General features: G+C 34.2%; 2 protein-coding genes across 3 annotated transcripts; both read right to left on the bottom strand.

Annotated features, from left to right (window-relative positions):
• Window positions 1-69: 69 nt before the first annotated feature.
• LOC140035038 (uncharacterized) lies at window positions 70-3,269 on the bottom strand. 2 transcript variants are annotated; one of them, XR_011838998.1, is made up of 4 exons: window positions 2,963-3,269; window positions 2,713-2,870; window positions 1,194-1,308; window positions 70-661 (listed from the first exon to the last, which is right to left on the bottom strand). XR_011838998.1 is itself a non-coding variant. In XM_072074382.1 (3 exons), exons 1-3 carry the CDS (start codon window positions 3,041-3,043, stop codon window positions 559-561), a joined length of 342 nt encoding a protein of 113 aa, XP_071930483.1. In that variant the 5' UTR covers window positions 3,044-3,249; the 3' UTR covers window positions 70-558. The 2 variants fall into 2 exon arrangements, 1 of the variants encoding a protein (XP_071930483.1); XM_072074382.1 differs by lacking the exon at window positions 1,194-1,308 and having other exon boundaries at window positions 2,963-3,249.
• Window positions 3,270-8,382: 5,113 nt separating this feature from the next.
• LOC113726033 (nonsense-mediated mRNA decay factor SMG7-like) lies at window positions 8,383-15,519 on the bottom strand. Its single transcript, XM_027249500.2, has 6 exons — window positions 15,304-15,519; window positions 13,942-14,065; window positions 13,234-13,833; window positions 12,786-12,908; window positions 12,387-12,598; window positions 8,383-10,560 (listed from the first exon to the last, which is right to left on the bottom strand). Exons 2-6 carry the CDS (start codon window positions 14,002-14,004, stop codon window positions 8,568-8,570), a joined length of 2,991 nt encoding a protein of 996 aa, XP_027105301.1. The 5' UTR covers window positions 14,005-14,065; window positions 15,304-15,519; the 3' UTR covers window positions 8,383-8,567.
• Between the last annotated feature and the right edge of the window lie 1,600 nt (window positions 15,520-17,119).

The raw sequence follows: 17,119 nt of genomic DNA, 5'->3' as shown, positions 1-17,119 counted from the left end.
TCATTATGCTTAGTCCAATCAACTAAGCAAAATTATTTAAATAATGAAATGTAACTCTCTTTTCTGGAATTCTGAAAAAGAACCTTTTCTTTCACAAGGCATTAGAGTGTTTAGAAGACACGTACATACAACATAAAGATAAAGATGCATCACTCACTCGACAAAAAAGCTAGGCATCTTCATCTTTTCAAGGACAGAATAGAATCCAAGAGCAAATAAAAAGAGAAAACAGGGTTGTAACACCCTATACATTTTGGTATTCTGAACATTGCCATCATCCAGAAAAGATAAGGCATGAAGCTCTTGTTGCAATTTCCCTGCTGCTCATGTTTCTGCTTCATAAAGTCCAGAAAGAGTAAATCAAAGGAGAAGGAGCAGAAGGAAGACTGACACTGCTCCATCGTAAATGAAGATCAGCACAGAAGCAATGATTGACCAAGGACGCTTGGTCTTTCCCCTTCCTCCTCCTACCTCCTTGCAGATGCCAGTTAGCCATTTAGGGGTTTCTCTTTTCAGAAATCATACATGTATCACTTGTAAATATTTTTTATTTGGATGTCAATTACTCTTATCATTTTTAACATCCCCAAAACTTTTGGGTGCCAAACCTATTTCTTGCATTTGATGCTCCACTGAAACCAGACCAGTCTGTGCAAGAAAGCTGCAGAATGAATAGGTATATGAATACAGAGAAGAAAACTTTCAAGTAAAAAAAAAACATTTGGAGCATAGATCCAATTCTACTTGACTAATTTAGTATTAACATAAATCAACTGGAAATCCAGAACAGCCAAAGGATAAAAGTCACCAGAAAAAAGATTATTATCACCGTTTGCCAAACTTGAAAAACATAGTCAATAAGAAAAAAGTCCACATAGGATTTGCCAAAGAGGAGCACAGATAAATAAAAGGGGTTATTACATTAAACCTGGCCCAAGGTTTAGCACTATTTTCATCTTAGCTCTTAATATTTAGTTTCTGTTACATCACAACCTTGATTGTTCATCAAAATAAAACCCCGACTAAAAAGCAATCAATGGTTAATCCTTTTTGCACTTCAGTCATATTCCTTTATTTCTCCTTCAGGCCCATCATTTCTCACATGCAGTGCACGAGTAAAAGCCATTCAAAAGACACCACAAACATTTGCAATATAACATATTCTGTTGGTGTTGCTTGCAAAAATTCCTTACTTTAGATCCCTGGCCAATGTTTATGTCTGAAAGCCATCATTCTTATAAAGCAACTGTTTCTGCCCTGTCCTTTTCACGCCAAAATGCTCCTCACTCACTACCCTTTACATGTGAGCTGTCAAAACCAAAACAGCCCTTTCATATAGAATCATAGATTACCCTAAGATGAATTCAATTTTCTTCGCCATGATTCCATTGCACATTCATACACATACATTTTATATGAGATGGAAAAGATTACCACAATTTTTAAGCTCAAAGACCTTAGTTATAGAAGCTTAGAATTTGAGTTCAATCTGTCTTCCATGATTTATTCTAAAAGCAACAATCTTCAGGAAGGCCAAATGCACTTGCAAGTAGGACAGCAGACATTATCTATGGTTTCCTAAAGTAATATAACATGTGCTCCCAAGAGGAACTTAGCTTGTGTCTTCTTTATATTCTGGGCAAAGAATGGTTTAGTACCAAAATGAATTTAAGTTGTATCTTCTCCAGATTGAGGCACGAAAATGTTTAGTAGGATATGACTACTTACAATAATCCATGAATTAAATCAATCTAGGGTCAAGCAACGAACCAAAAAATTTTATCAGTTTAACTTTCCCAAAGCCTATGAATGTTGAAAATCACTTGGAATGTTCACATGATCATGCATCACCTCTACTCTATGGACTAAATAAAAATATGTTTACATGCACCACATCTCTTACGGGAATACCATTTATGCTTGCTCTTGTAAGAGCTTTCCAGCAAGACACTTTGTGAGAGGGGAGGACAGAAAAATCATGACATTGCCTCGCCACCACAATTATACAAAGCTACCACAACCTTAGAGTTGCACCAAACTTTACTATGCTTATAGGGAGGGGTACTGTTCCATATCCATAAGTCTTTGCCAACCTTCAATGGTAGTGGTCTCATGACTAAGGTTTACCTTTCACGTCAATACTTTCACAAGCCGCAGCTACAACTCACTAAGTTTCACTTTGAACAATAGAAACACAACCACTCAGCCAAAAAGTATTTAGAAAAAGATAAAAAAGAGAGAAAAACCTAGAATAGGTGTCCTAAGCTTTATATATACAAGCAAGGTATGCAGTTGGTGGCAAAATTTGCATAAGAGCATGTATCATCAAGTATAGGCTAACATGAGAGATTTAGATTTTCTTTGCTTCATATTGAGTTTACATTCAACATTTTTTTTCCAAGTATCTCAACAAGAAATTATTAATTCACTACTCATTCAATCTCCAGCTGAACGAGAGGAATAAGCAACTCTGCGACAAATTTGCACCACTTCATGATGAGTTCACATTGGATAGGTAATCATAGAAAGTCCACCAAATTCGCATCATATGCTATTCTTACTCCCAACTGTCGACTATGTACAAATTCATGCCTTATAATTAGATATATATAATTTAAATGCATAAATAACCAGACAAACAACCAAATAAAAGGAAAAAAGAATAAGTGAAAGAAAATAAAGGGTTTTAAGTAGAAGGATCAATTAAGCTACCTGCTTAAAAGAAAGAAAAGGGTTCCAGCCAGAAAAACAAAAACTGCAACATGGAGGGTCAATGTAGAGTCACTAGAGGAGAATGCTAAGCCTAGCATAGCAACCAGACTTACACCCAGCATCAAAAATGCAATCTTTAGTGTATTCCAAGTGGGACCCTGAAATCAGAAAACCAATTAGACAAATGGGAAGTGAATTTTAGGATTTGGGAAATTATAAGGAGACGATGGACTGGGAACGTTGTACTGACATTGACCCCAGGAGCTAAAGCTCCCATCAATACTGCTTGTGCTGATGATAGATCTTCCCGATGGGAAGCTTTCGTATCCATATTTTGAGGGGAGATGCTGGGTGTCTAAAGCCTAAACTGCTGGGGGATGGCCGGATGGGGTTGTATGAAAGATTGAAGAGTTTTGTTTCTGTGTTACCGCGTTTTTGAGGCGGAAGAAATTGGGGACAAAGTAACAATCATTAGGGTCAAGCTCTGGAGTTTTGCTGTTTTGAATATTGTCAAATTAACTCCTCTATCGTTTCGGAAGGAAAAAAAAAAGAATATTGTCAAATTAACCACATGGTCTCTAAATTATTTTGTTAAATTTCTGTTCAATGCTTTAACTCTTATGGTTAGATTACATGGTCCCTAAATAGTTTATTTAGAGGCTGGTCCTTCAGGTCAAAAAATTGATCTATCCAGTTGAAAAAAATGTAAATGTGAAATAAAAGATTAAAAGAAAAAAAAACCATTTTTGAATTTTAAAAAAAAAAAAAAAAAACTTTACCAGTATCCCACCGGCCCACCTGTTAACTCCAAATTCTAGGGGATTCTTAAATGGATAACGCAAGATATCTTTTTAGATTTTTTTTTTGTTTGGGAGTTTTTGGAACTAGTATTTTGACTATGCACAGAATTATATTTCAAATCAAAATAATATTATATATATTTATATATTGTGGTATAGAATAATATATATATATATACTAAAAATTTTAAAGAAGTGTATGCTTAATATTTTGAAAAAAAAAATAATCTATAATGATTTACATGATAAAAGAATTATTAACGCATTTAAGGAAAGAGTTAGGTTAGGTGGTAAGATAAGAAGAGTTTTCTAAAAAAAAAATTAATTTATCAATATCCGACAAAACATATTATGTTATATCCACGTATCAAAACTTATAATATAAAAAAATAAATTATAACCAATTTATTTTCTTCCATTTTTAGAAAAAAAAAATCTTTCTTCTATCTTGTGCCCCTAAAATTGTTGACTGCATTTAGATTATCATTTTTCATAAATTTTAATGTATATTTTAAAAAAAATCTCCGTAATATGTGTTTTTAGAGTTTTCAAAATTATTAAAAATCACCATCATTTCCCTCTTCTCTTATCTGCCAGCTAGTCATCAAATGCCTCCTATGACTTTCATATCTTCTATCATGGTACCACTATTTCTATTATTATTATTTTTTGTCATCTCTGTCATATCCCTGCATTCCCCATTCTTCTTCTCTCCTTCTCCACCCATCTTTGTAACCCATATTTCTTCTTCAACATTCTCTGCCACTTTTCAACTCCTCACCATTTTCTTCCCTCCCTCCCCCCCTATACCTAACATCTAGATTCTTATCCCTGCTACCCAATATATTTAACTTTATCTATCATAATAAAAATATAAAATTAAAAATTGATTACAATGGTTGCAAGTATTAGTATCTAAAAATAGAAATGAAAAACTGATAATATCTATAATATCCTCAAGTACTACAATCAATATATATATATATATATATTTAGCATAGCAAATACATATTTACATATGAAGACAGCAATAAGAATACATAAAATAATTAATAATACCAAAAGTTATCTTTAGTGTTTGGGTTTTGTGCTCTTATTCAAGTCTAATGTCAAATTTGGGCCAGGCGTATACAAATTAAGTAGTATTTTAGGGTTGAATGTTTTACATCTCTCTCTTAAACTATAATGTTACTTTTTAAAAAAATTTTGGTAGAATTGGTGTTGTTATTATCATTATTTTTTTTTATCAAAAATGAATATTTAAAAAAAATCCACATTAAAAAGCTAGTAGTACTTTTTTTTTTATTTAGTGATTTCATAATTTGGATTTCATGAATGGTACTATTCTTGATTTTTTAAATCCACGACATTATTTCCTTTTTGTTTTTTATTTAATTTTGGCCTTTTACTTAGGATTACTAAGCTAAAAGATAAAATATTATCATTTACTTTTTTACTTTTACTAAGTTTGGCAATGTTTTCTTTTTATTTACCCTCTCACTAATAAATTTCAAACCAAACTCCTATATAAGTGGAGCCACTACTTACTTAAGAAAATGTTATTTGCACTTCATTTTTTATTATTTGCAATTCCACTATTTATTTTATCATATAATCTAATTAATGAAAATTATATAATCAAAATGATTATTGAAGTGTGAATAACAAAACTGGAGTGTAAATAATCTTACTTATTTAAATTAATAAGAAAGTATGAAAGGATGTTATATTTGTTATCTCTTCTTATGGTCTTATAGAAGTTTTAATTGTTGTAGAATCATAAATAACGCAAGACAATCGGAAAAGTGATGGGTTGAAATTCAAATAGGATAACATGCACATTAACCAACAATTTGAAATGAAATGATTTTAAAAAGTAACAAACAATTTCAAATGTGAAAAGTAGATGTAGAAGTTGAGAGGAATATATTTTATAAATTAAATTAAATGTGAAATGCTAGAAAAATGAAATTGATAGGATGAAATTAATAAGAAAGTATGAAAGGATGATATATTTGTTATCTCTTCTTATGGTCTTATAGAAGTTTTAATTGTTGTAGAATCATAAATAACGCAAGACAATCGGAAAAAGTGATGGGTTGAAATTCAAATAGGATAACATGCACATTAACCAACAATTTGAAATGAAATGATTTTAAAAAGTAACAAACAATTTCAAATGTGAAAAGTAGATGTGGAAATTGAGAGGAATATATTTTATAAATTAAATTAAATGTGGAATGCTAGAAAAATGAAATTGATAGTGGGAAGATGCGTGGAGGTTTGTTGCTAAAAATCCCTTCTCAAATTTATATAGATATAGATTGTCACTTAATTCGTTCAGAGAGCATTGATTTGTTATACATAACATAACATATACTATAATAATATTTGATAACGAAGGACAATTTTGTTAAGATACTTTTCTAACCAAAAGACTTGCAAGTTTGAATCATCAAAATATAGATTGGAAACTATTAATATTAATAAATAATCTGTTGAAGAAAAAAATATTAAGATGCCATTAGTGCCAAAAAGAAAAAAAGAATTGGTGCGGCTAGGGATTTAAAATTTTAAAATTTGTACGTCTAAATTGGTCATGAAATATTCTAGAGACCATTTAGTACTTTTCCTTTCTATATTTCTTTGGAAAAATCGTTCAAAATGTCCCTCACATTTTGTAAAATAATTTTTTTCATCCTCACTTTTAAAAATATAATTTTATATCCTTTACAAATTTACATTGATCAAATTTAGTCCCTATTTTAACTAGTTTTTTGTCGGAATCCACCACGTCCCTTGCACGTGATCATGTTTTAGGGATAAAATTATCAAATCAAATTTCGCATAATTCAATTTTTTCATCTCTCATTGATCATGTGTACGAATAGTTTTTTTTTGTTTAAATCCATGTATATATCTATTTGATTTTATCTAAATAATACAAATAGCATGTAATATATATGTATTTAATTTCATTTACAACTACAATTAGCTTATTCAGGTAAAATTAAAATTAAAATATATTATATGTTATTTGTACTATTCACATGGAATCAAATAGACATATATATGAGTCTTCAAAAATAAGAAAAAACTATCGTACATATGATCAATGAGAGATGAAATTTTTCATTTTGCAAAATGCGAGAGATGAAAAAATTCATTTTGTGAAATGTGAGGGACGAAAAAAAATTCATTTTATGAAATATGAGGGACTATAGATCAGATAATATGAAATATGTTTGACAATTTTATCCCCAAAAAAAGATTATGTGCAAGACATGTGATAGATTTCAGTCAAAAACTAATCAAAAACCTAGATAAAAATGTTCTGAACGATTTTCCCTATTTCTTTCTACAGCGTAATTTGTGCTGTCCAGATTACTTCTTGGATTAAAGACATTTAGGGAGAATATTGCAACTATAATCCCCCAATATGAGACTAGTTCTCATTTACTCCTCACATAGGATATACCGATATAGTTCTAAATATTGCAACTATAATCTCAAGTTTTGTGGCAGTTTTTTTTTTTTTTTTAGTGTAAGATTGTGTGTAGAAGTGCATAAATCCAAAATCTCTCAATTATACTCCCTCACCGAACCACCAACCCAATCCTTCCCCAAGTTTTGTGGCAGTTATATATAATGGGAGAGCATTGAATTTGGTGTAAACATTTTACATTTTTTGTCACTTTTTTTATTTTCAACTTTATTCTTACAATAACTTAATTATATTACCAACCAATATAACCATAATTAACTTTCACCCATAACCACCCACAAGTATTGTAACCATCAAGTTCATTAAAATTTTATTCAAAAAACTTTTAAAATTGTAACCAACATTTGAACTTTTAAAAGATCAAAGTTTATTTTTTTTTAAATTATGCACACACGTCTAACGTGTCCTTATCACTACTAATCATTATTAGTGCATTTTGCATGCTTGATGTGTAATAAAAGAATGCATAGTATTTATAATGAATAAATTTTATATGAATTTTTCATTGCTAAAGCAAACTTTAATCTCTTAAGTTTCTTTCACATAATAATTGCTATATTGATAGTTATAATATTTAGGGTTAATCATGGTGAAAAGCAAATAATTAAAGCAAAATATGTTTCCAAAATAACTAACCATAAACATGTCTTTAGACAACTAAAATAAAAGTTGTTCTTATAAGAATAAGAATAAAAATAAAAGTTCAAAAAGTGACAAATAATGTTTACATTAAACCTCCCTCCTTTCCCTCTGTATATTGTACAGATATCTTCCGTCTTGCAATGGTGATTGGTCATCGAGGGAGTGGTTTTGACTTTTGAATCATGTTTTTAGTGCCCATTGACCCATTGAAATTGCTTATGCCTTGGAGCTTGTGGAGAAGAATAAATACAAGGCAGAAAGAAAAAGAGAACTTTGGGATAGTAGATTATTTGAGTTATTATTTGGAATAATTACTATAACAATTTTTAAAATACAATGTATGCAGTATAAAAAGAGTGTTAAGAGGATAAAAAGTTGATTTGAAATTGTAATTGTGACGCAAGCAAAATAATATTTGAAGACATAATGACTATCCAAACAAAGAACTTTTTGCACTGAATTCTACTCTAATTCCAGATATTACAATTGTAGATGCAGGGCTTATATCTCAATTCAAATCAAAGTGTAAAGTCATGTCAAAAGATAAAACTATTTGGAAGCCCAATCTCAAAATCTTCCAATTCCATTTCAAGCGTCATTCCTGTGGAACCACATGATTCATATTGCATTGTATTTTGATATTGTATCCTACTCATGACAGATAGCTTTAAAAATGGAGAATGCGTTGGCTTTTTCGCAACGCTTCAAAGATGAAACAGACGCTGCTAGGAAATTTTCGTACTTCACTCTCCAGTAAATTGTACACAAATAGTCATAAACCTGTGTGAGTTAAGATCAATCTTTTTGGCAATTGAAACTTTCTCTGAAGCAATCAGTAATTAACAAGCAAAGCACAGCATGAAGCAAAGACAGATGTACAGTCATGAAGTGCTTAAGATATCAGGGTTTCAGTTTCCCATAAATGCAGAACCTCTGAACTGAGGAGAATGCAGTTGCCATTCTTTCTCTTTGAGGTAATGAAGAAGTGGCTGTTGCTCAGGTCTTGGATCGGTAACAGCACCACAAACAAAAGGAGATGCCCTTTGGTAAGAAAGGAGGCTATCTTTTTGTGGGTCACCTGCACTGTAAACAAGAGAAGAACCTGGATGCAACTGGGGGCTCTCCATATAGAAGGTTGGAGTAGAAGCCAAAGGATTTCCCCATTGACTGAAAAGATCAAACCTTGAGAGATCATTTGTCTGGAAACTTGATAGAGGTCCTGGTCCATTCATGTGAACTGGCCAGAAAAGAGTACTGGTTTGATCAAGCTTGTGATTGTTTCTGTAGTGATAAAGCCATTCCGAAGAACTCATTCCCAGTAGTGGAGGGTATCCATGGACTAATCCTGGAAGAACAGGGCTAAAATCCAATGGTCCATGAGGTGCAGAACCATTCGAGTATCCACTTACAGGTGGAGCACCAAGAATGCCGTCTGTCTCCCTACTACCAAGTGCACTCTTATACTCAGGAAAACTTGGCAAGTTACCCCTAGACCAAGTAGCATCATCCGGCAATAAAGGAGCTGAAGGCACCGGAGCGACATATGTAGGAGGAGAAAGAGTTTGGGCGGCTGCAGAGACATGAGCGGGACCAGCAACAGAGTCCCTAGTTCTGTCATGTAATAGACCAGTCAAGGATTCAAAAGCTGTTTCCTGAATCGGCGTCAACTCATGTTTAGTGAAGTTCTTGATCCCTTTCTCTGGCTCATAATCTAATTTATCCCTATCAAACACCCAGGCACTAAGAGAGGGAGGTCCAGCAGGGTAAGTTGCTGACTCCTTCAATGGTTTGTTGTACTTCACATTTGTGGCATCAGGAGAAAAACTTGCTCGATCACTTCGTGGCTGGTTTTTCCCAATGAACATTGATGTTGCTCGGCGCAAGCATTCATCAGCAGATAAAGCAGGCTCCTTCAATCCTTCTCTATACATATGGTCATTTTCAGTGATATATTTATAGAGTGGTGCTGAGTTATGTCGTGTAATAGGGTTGAAGAGAATGACTTCTTCCTCTTCAGTGGAAACAGGTACACTCTTTTGACAACGTTGAGGTTGAGTTTCCCCAAGAGAATCTTGTTCATGTACTTCTACATTTCTACTAATCTGTTCATCCACCTCCTTGACTTTAACATTTAAATTAGATACCCCTACTGTTTTTCCTTGGCCTAAAAGTTCCATTGACCCAAAGGTAAAGAATTTCAATCCTTTTTTGTCACAAAAAATCCACTGTTTATTATTAGCAGATCTGTTCACAATCCTCATTCCTGCATGAAAGATCCGATGCGAACGTTTTGAATCCAAAGTCGCCATCCATTCCCAGTGAGTACTCGTAAAATCCAGAGAGGCATGTGCATTGGCCATTGGCTCAAAACCCCTCAATTCATGATCTTCCCAAAGAGCAGATTTATCGCAAGCAGTTTCACCCTCTCCTATATTAAATCGGTTGAGAAGATCAGCAAGAGCACTAAAAAAGTAGGACATGGCACTCATAACTTTGTCATCGGCAGCATATTTTTCTACTTCATCAAGTGCTCCAACCAGCCATTCAACAAAGACCAGCACAGCAGGCAAAAGCAGACACTTCTCCAGTTGATTGCACTTTAGACATCTCTCAAGAAGGCGAGCAATACAAATATATGTAGCAATTAGAGCCAATTGGGTCAGCCCAGATTTCTGCTGCTTGTCATTTTCATTCAGCTTCTCATTCTGAGGGCTTTCTGTAAGGTTATGTAAGATGAAGATGAATATTGAAACAAGTTGAAGTGCACGATAAGGGCCTTTTCTGGATGAATCCATCAGCTTATATGACTCCAAAGCAGCTTTTAGTTGCTCATCATCTAAAAGTACCAAAGATTCCAAATGTTCGACACTGGAAGAAAGAGTGCTTTCGAATTCCTCCAAACTGCATGACAAGGAAAACATCATGGTTAACTTCAGAATCAATTAGACATTCACATAACATAGCAGCCTTCCAGAAGAAAGAAGCCAGACAGAAACATGCAAACTTATATGCATGAATTGCCAGAGAAGAGGACAGGGAAAAAGAAAATAACTTGGTCTCAATGTACAAGAGTATCACCTAGACATGCAATTTTAATTTATGCATCTTTACCAATCTTCCTGGTTCTTAGTATCATATTTCCAAGAATAAGTTGAATACATTGGTACGTGATTTATTGAGGCTGTACAGAAAATTGTGATCGAACCAAATAAAAATGAAACATTAAAAACACCACAACCACCATCCACAAGAATTAGATAGCACCATAGAGTCTTTTAATGATTTGTATCAAAAGGCCCCAAGTATTCGAGTACCTAGAGTGCAACTGGAGCACTCTAGTGTAAAACCATTAATAAAGTTTGCATTTCCAAAAGAAAAAATGCAGAAAGTAGGTAAAACATCTTCTGCAACAATAGTACAGCTTTCAAGCTGTATTGACATTATAAGCATAGGAACACTCCCAAATCACAGTGTCTTCACATAAAGCAAACAAAATAAGCCCCAAAAGAATTTTAGATATTTCTCAATTTTCTTTTAGTTCCCTCTGCTCTGTCGGGAAGGAGGGTAACTTACAAGGTAGAAGCATGTGAAAGGACTTTCAAAATAGATAAGGGCTTAAAACCAGGACAAATTTTCTCTATATTGTGCATATACTTATTGCGCTTCACATCCATCTTGAAGTTCAGGACCTGTAACAACCTAGATGTGCACTAGCTCGTTAACTTTTAGAACCCAAAATCATGACCCAAAATGCTTAATTAAGATGTAAAAAGCACATAACACAAGCCCTTATAAGCCAGTCACATCTTCTTTCTGGCATATATAAGCATTACATGTCATTGTAAAATAACAAAATTGCATGCCAGTGTCATAATTCTCAAAATGCTCAAGGATCCATAAGCCAGAAGATAAGAGAATTGTCACCATACAACCAAGGGGCTTTAACAAAATTGGTAAATGATTGATGTGTGTCATCATCTATTGAACTACCTATTAACTCTATTAATCGCTGCGTTCAACACAAGCAAGTACTATAATGATGTTGCAGGAATGGTCCAGTAACCAGTATAATTCGCAATTAAAAGCTGAGATGTAGAAAAATCTTCATCAGCCTCTAGTTCTAAGTTCACTTTATCGTAGCCTCTTCTCATAAATTTATGGAGGACATAAATCGCCAACTAAATAACCTCTCATGGTCTCACTCTCAACTAAATCAGATGCACCAAATGCTTTTCTTACTACTCCACAGGCCATAGTGGAGTTTTGGTGTTTAAATCAGTCAACTACAATATCAGTTCCTCTTCAATCAGCAAAAATTCACTATTTCTCTGACATCCACCCTGTAGTTCGCAAAAAGGGAATTTCCCTGTTGTTCCCAAACAGGGAACTGAGAGAATTAAGGTGATGATCTCGACCAGTTTGTAGGATGATATTCCAAATAAATTCAAGAAAGATATACCATGCCTTAGGCTACACCTACTAAACTTGCCGAGTTTGCTACGGAGTGACCCAGTTAAAACGCGTTCTTGCAAGCTTGACTAACTAATGGTCCGCCACACAAGTAATAGCAAATAACAACATGATTTTTTTATCTTCACAAGCACCATAACTAATAACAGAAATGAAAATAGTCACAAAATCAGCAGGGACTAATCCTGTTTGTTGTCTTCTGATGGGTTAGCCAGAATATAAGTCAGATCAAGAGAATATTGTGTTGCTCTAATTACCTGGATCTCCCAAGGAAAAAACTTATCAATCTCACAAAGAGGGGCCAGAGTTCAGTTTTTGCAGTAGAAAAGATGTTGTTAGTTTCCAAGTTACTCTTGTTTGAAGATCCAGTGAGAGACTGTGGTGCGGCCTGCAAGGAGACTTTTTCAAATGGCTTTAACAAATCGATGTGTGTCTCACTGGAAAGCGAAGACAGATGGGATGACCCGTTCTGCAAAATCAGAAGAAACAATAGATTCCTAACTACTTAACTTCAAAAATCAAATTTAAAAATAAAGCAAAGAATTCTAAAAACTACAAGTAAAATTACTGAGTTTACCTCCCTCCTTCCTCTTTTGTTACATAGTTTTGGTAAAAAGGCAAGGATGAAAAATAAAAATAAAAAAAAGAACTCTTACCTCTTCAAAGAGTAGCATAAGGTTATTCCATGCATCAGGGAAAGGTTCTTTAACAGCTAAACTTCTCGTGCAGTGGTACAATGCCAGGAAAGCATCGCCAACATAAGTTGCTAACAGTGCCAGCTGCAAAGAAACACAAATTTTAAGATCGAGGAAATATACAGTAGAATAAGTTTAGCAAATGAATTTGAATGTAGAAACTTCTTAAAAATCAGGATTAAACAATTGCTCCAACTGTTGCCAAAGAATCAATCTAGAAATGAAACAAGGTCCGCAGGATGGTTTCAAAAGTGACTTTTGTTCGCCAATTCAGGCTTGTCCCCAACACTAATAGAGAATTTGGAACTGAAAATAGTGTAAGAGCAAAAATGACAGATACAAAGCTTTTCTAACATTCTAGAACTAAGCAAAGCCTGTGTTCATCATTAAGTAATATGAAGAAACCTACTTGATTATGGGGATTCCCGCTAGCTGGCCATATCCTGCTTGCTTCTAAGTAGTAAGTAAACGCAACCGACCATTTAGAAGCATCCTGTTTCTTACAAAGCTCGCCATATCTAGCAAGATCCCCAAGACATATTAGAAAGCGGTGGCATGCAAAGTGACACTTGCTCAATTTCATTTGTTCAGTAGAAAATGAACTGTCTCCTTTGTTATACAGGAACACCTCCCCTGGCAGACCACAAACTTCTCTGAAAGCCTTGGTCAAATTGCTATAGAAGTCAGTTGCTTCAGACAGGAATGTCTTGAATCCATCCACATATCTATTGATGTTGCCCTGTGAGTCAATGTCAACTGGGGAAGTTTCCCCTTTTGTACTCTCTCCACTCATCCAATGTTGCCTCATGCTTTTGCGAAACTCAACAATGTGCTTATAGTGAAGCTTCCACAAAAAGTATTCAACCTCTTGAAGGTCCACAACATCATAGTCATTCAAAATGATGCTCTGATAAGCAGTTCTCACCTTGCGGTACAACTCTTGAACATCTTTGTGTAATAGACCTTTAGAATGGATCAATGCCAATAACTGTTTCTCTATATTAAGAACCTAAAGAACACCAAGTATCAGGAACTTCACTTACCCGATTGCTGAAAAAACTGAACTTACAACATATTAATGAGAAACTATTCCTAATTAAACAGCTTTTAAAGTCACCTCAAGAAAATTATCCTGCTTTTGCCACTGATCCTTATGCATAGCAGTTGCCTCATGCTCCATGAGTTGTATTGCTGAACCTGATTCAATTTTGGCGAATATCCTTATTCATGTGATGCGTTACCTGCAACACATATGTTAATTTTGTTTCAATGAACTTTAATGTTGCATGTTAGAATTCCAAAAGGCACGCCAATATGCTAATCTTCTAGCAATGGGAAAATGGGACGTCTAATATCAAAGTCAATGCCACGAGAAAAACATGTCCAGGGAATTGCAATTTACATTATCTGCCCTATTGACACATCTCATGAGTAAACTTCATTTCTCTTGCTTTATCACTCTTAACATCTTATCTGCCATGAAAACATTAATGATTATCGGATACTCAATTTTTCTCCCAAAATTAAACACAAGCAAGCAGTTCCCTGGACGGGGTGCTAACAAAACACCTAGTACAGAGTAGCCGCTAGGACTTGAAACACGCAAAACCCAGGGACTCAGTTACACAAACTAGTCACTTATAGAAACAAAATTCAATAGCGTCTTTTGCATAGGCCTATTTTTCTTACTTATCTAGTAATACTGCAGGCTGCTGCTAGTACAAACAGAAATGGACATAAACAATCAACTCAGCCTATGGACTTTTCTTCACCAGGCCAATGAACAGTAGCAGAAACGGACCTGAAAAGTCATCCCTAAAGTCAATAAACAATTATTAAGTTCCAGACCCTGAGACACGTCAATTACCATTTCACCAGTGACCAGTCCAAGAAAACAAATGCTAATATTAAATTGCAATAGCAAAACATTTTTTAAGCATATATTTCCCGGACGACAAAAGATCATGATCATAATCCAACAACCAAAATACCACTATCCAAGCCCGTAATTTTAAATCAGCCAACACCCCATAAAAACTTTCCACGTTAAATTAAATACAACCCCATCAAGCATAACAAATTAGCAGTATATGGCTGCAGAGCATAATGAAAGAGAAGCTAAAACAACCCCCGCCCCTTCCCCCAAAAAAAAGTTAAAAAATAAAAACCCAGTTTTTTTCATTTATTTATGGAATAAAGAAAACCAGAGCAGTAGAAGGGGAAGGAGAGAAAAGTAGAGCGTGAGAGTCGAATAGGAACCTCATGATGCCCAACTGATTTTTACCAACCAATTGAGCTATATTTGCAAAGAAGGGTACTAAAAGATTCTTTTCCGATCCTCTAGAAGCTCCAATCAGCAAAAAAGTACAAAGTTTAAGGCAGGAGAAGCAATTAAAAGACCGCCACACAGTGGTAATAAAAGTTGCTAGAATCATTTGATCAGATAGAAATGAAACTTCAGCTGGGGGAAATTAACTACCTGAGTAGCACGTACTGTACACGACAAACAAATTTCTGCACGAAATTTATGAAATTCACTGCAGAAAAGAGTGAAGATTGAGCTTAATTCTGAAGCAGAAGCCAAGAACAAAGATACAGTAGTGTTGAGAGTAAAAGGGATGGAAGAAAGCGCGGGGAGAGGAAGAGAGAGTAGAAACTAGAAAGCAAGAATGCTTGGCCTTAGCCACCTGTGTGGTCGTTTTATTTTTAGTTGTGAAACAGACAAAGTAAAAGGTCGCCGACCTTATTGAAATTCAGTTGAATGACTATTTTGTCCTTTCCTTTTACTTGTATTTTCTTGTACGTTAAAGTAAACGCAAATGGTGGAATGTATATGGTGTTGGCCCTAATAATGCAATTTAATATTTAAAATTTAGTAGATCCATATTTTAACACGTTCAAATGTGTTTAATAAAAAAAATAAATATTTGAATTAATTAAGTGTCATTAAATTTTTTAGACAAAATTTGATATAAAAAATAAGTGATAAATTATTCATTTATTACTTAATACGATATACACTAAAATATATTAAATTTAATATATAAAAATTTATTAATTTAATAATTTCAGATTTCAGATTTTTCAATTTTATCAAACGCACTCTTAGATTGATTGATGATGATTATTATTATCATTCCCCATCTCTAGTCTTTGTCCGGCTTACCCCAAATAAAAGCTATTTTATATTTTCAAGACTTGACAATTCTAGGAGGATCCCTTGTGATCAAAGCTAACCCCACTAATGTGAATTCTTTGTTTGCTAAATAGACAGAGTGTGTTGATTATGTCTTTTGCATTTTTCAACCTAGGACGCTCCAGCAATATACTAGCTACTATGATGAGCTCGCTCTTGGACTGGAATGACCGGCGGGTGGCGTTTCCGGAATTCAGGGCTTTTGCAGTTGTCACTACTGACAATTGCAGAATAAGGGTTATGATTTAAATCAATTAACATTTGATCATTCATTTTATTATTGCACGAAATAGAAGGCGTAGGTTCGGATTGGGGAGTTGGAGGTTTAGATTTATAAGTCCTTCACAGGACTCCAAAAGTTATCGACTTTTGAAGTTACTGTAGAAAAATAGATTTATTTGCAGAAATTCTTACTTTCGTAAGAAAATGTTAGAAAGAAATAGAAGACGTAGGTTAGTGTTACATTATGCTAATATGATTTGGATCATTAGTTGTTCTCTGCAATTGTTCAAGCTAGTGTACAGATCTCACTCCCAATGTTTTTTTCTTTTTTTGTGGTTAAAAATAGTCATGACATCGTTATTGGCTAGTTTGGTAGTACAGTAGAATAATCATTTTGCTGATTTGCTCCATTCGCTCAGCCGCAGACATAGCCAAAACGAAGTCCTTGGAAAGCAACTAGCAAGGCACTAGTAGAGGCTTACAAGTATACACTGCATAACGAACTAGCCCAGAATGATGCTCGGCAAAAACACAGACAAAATGTAAAACCGCACCACCCAAAATGATTGATTACTGTATTGACTATTACATGCGTGAATGAGTATGCCTTTTTCCCCCTTGTGGTTATGGTGTCCAGATGCAGCATGAGAAGTTCATATTGTGGTAGACTTTTTTTTCCTTTCCAAATCATTTACTACTATCGACTTCAACTTGATGCTAATCGAGTTTGAGTAGAAAAAACCAAATTTCAAGTATTAGTCGAACCTTCATCGAGTAGTGTGTTTATAATATAATTTTTAATTATGAAATTTATTTTAAAAAATCAAGTTTGAAAATTCAATTGAACTCGTTTAAACTCGATTTGGTCGAGTTCGGG

The sequence above is a fragment of the Coffea arabica genome, chromosome 2c (genome assembly GCF_036785885.1).
Source record: "Coffea arabica cultivar ET-39 chromosome 2c, Coffea Arabica ET-39 HiFi, whole genome shotgun sequence".
Taxonomy (NCBI): domain Eukaryota; kingdom Viridiplantae; phylum Streptophyta; class Magnoliopsida; order Gentianales; family Rubiaceae; genus Coffea; species Coffea arabica.
The sequence above is the reverse complement of the archived record's forward strand: the minus strand, read 5'-3'. Positions and strand labels throughout refer to the sequence as shown.

Bases quoted from the DNA above. Each gene is read 5' to 3' on its own strand.
- LOC113726033 (XM_027249500.2), bottom strand. From the start codon at position 14,004: ATGGAGCATGAGGCAACTGCTATGCATAAGGATCAGTGGCAAAAGCAG. The intron at 12,909-13,233 runs GTAGGTTTCTTC...GTTTCTTTGCAG, and splicing joins GCGGGAATCCCCATAATCAA to CTGGCACTGTTAGCAACTTA. The intron at 12,599-12,785 runs GTAAGAGTTCTT...CTGATTTTGCAG, and splicing joins TTATGCTACTCTTTGAAGAG to AACGGGTCATCCCATCTGTC.
- LOC140035038 (XM_072074382.1), bottom strand. From the start codon at position 3,043: ATGGATACGAAAGCTTCCCATCGGGAAGATCTATCATCAGCACAAGCA. The intron at 2,871-2,962 runs GTCAGTACAACG...TTCTGATTTCAG, and splicing joins CTTTAGCTCCTGGGGTCAAT to GGTCCCACTTGGAATACACT. The intron at 662-2,712 runs GTAGCTTAATTG...TTCATTCTGCAG, and splicing joins CTTTTCTTTCTTTTAAGCAG to CTTTCTTGCACAGACTGGTC.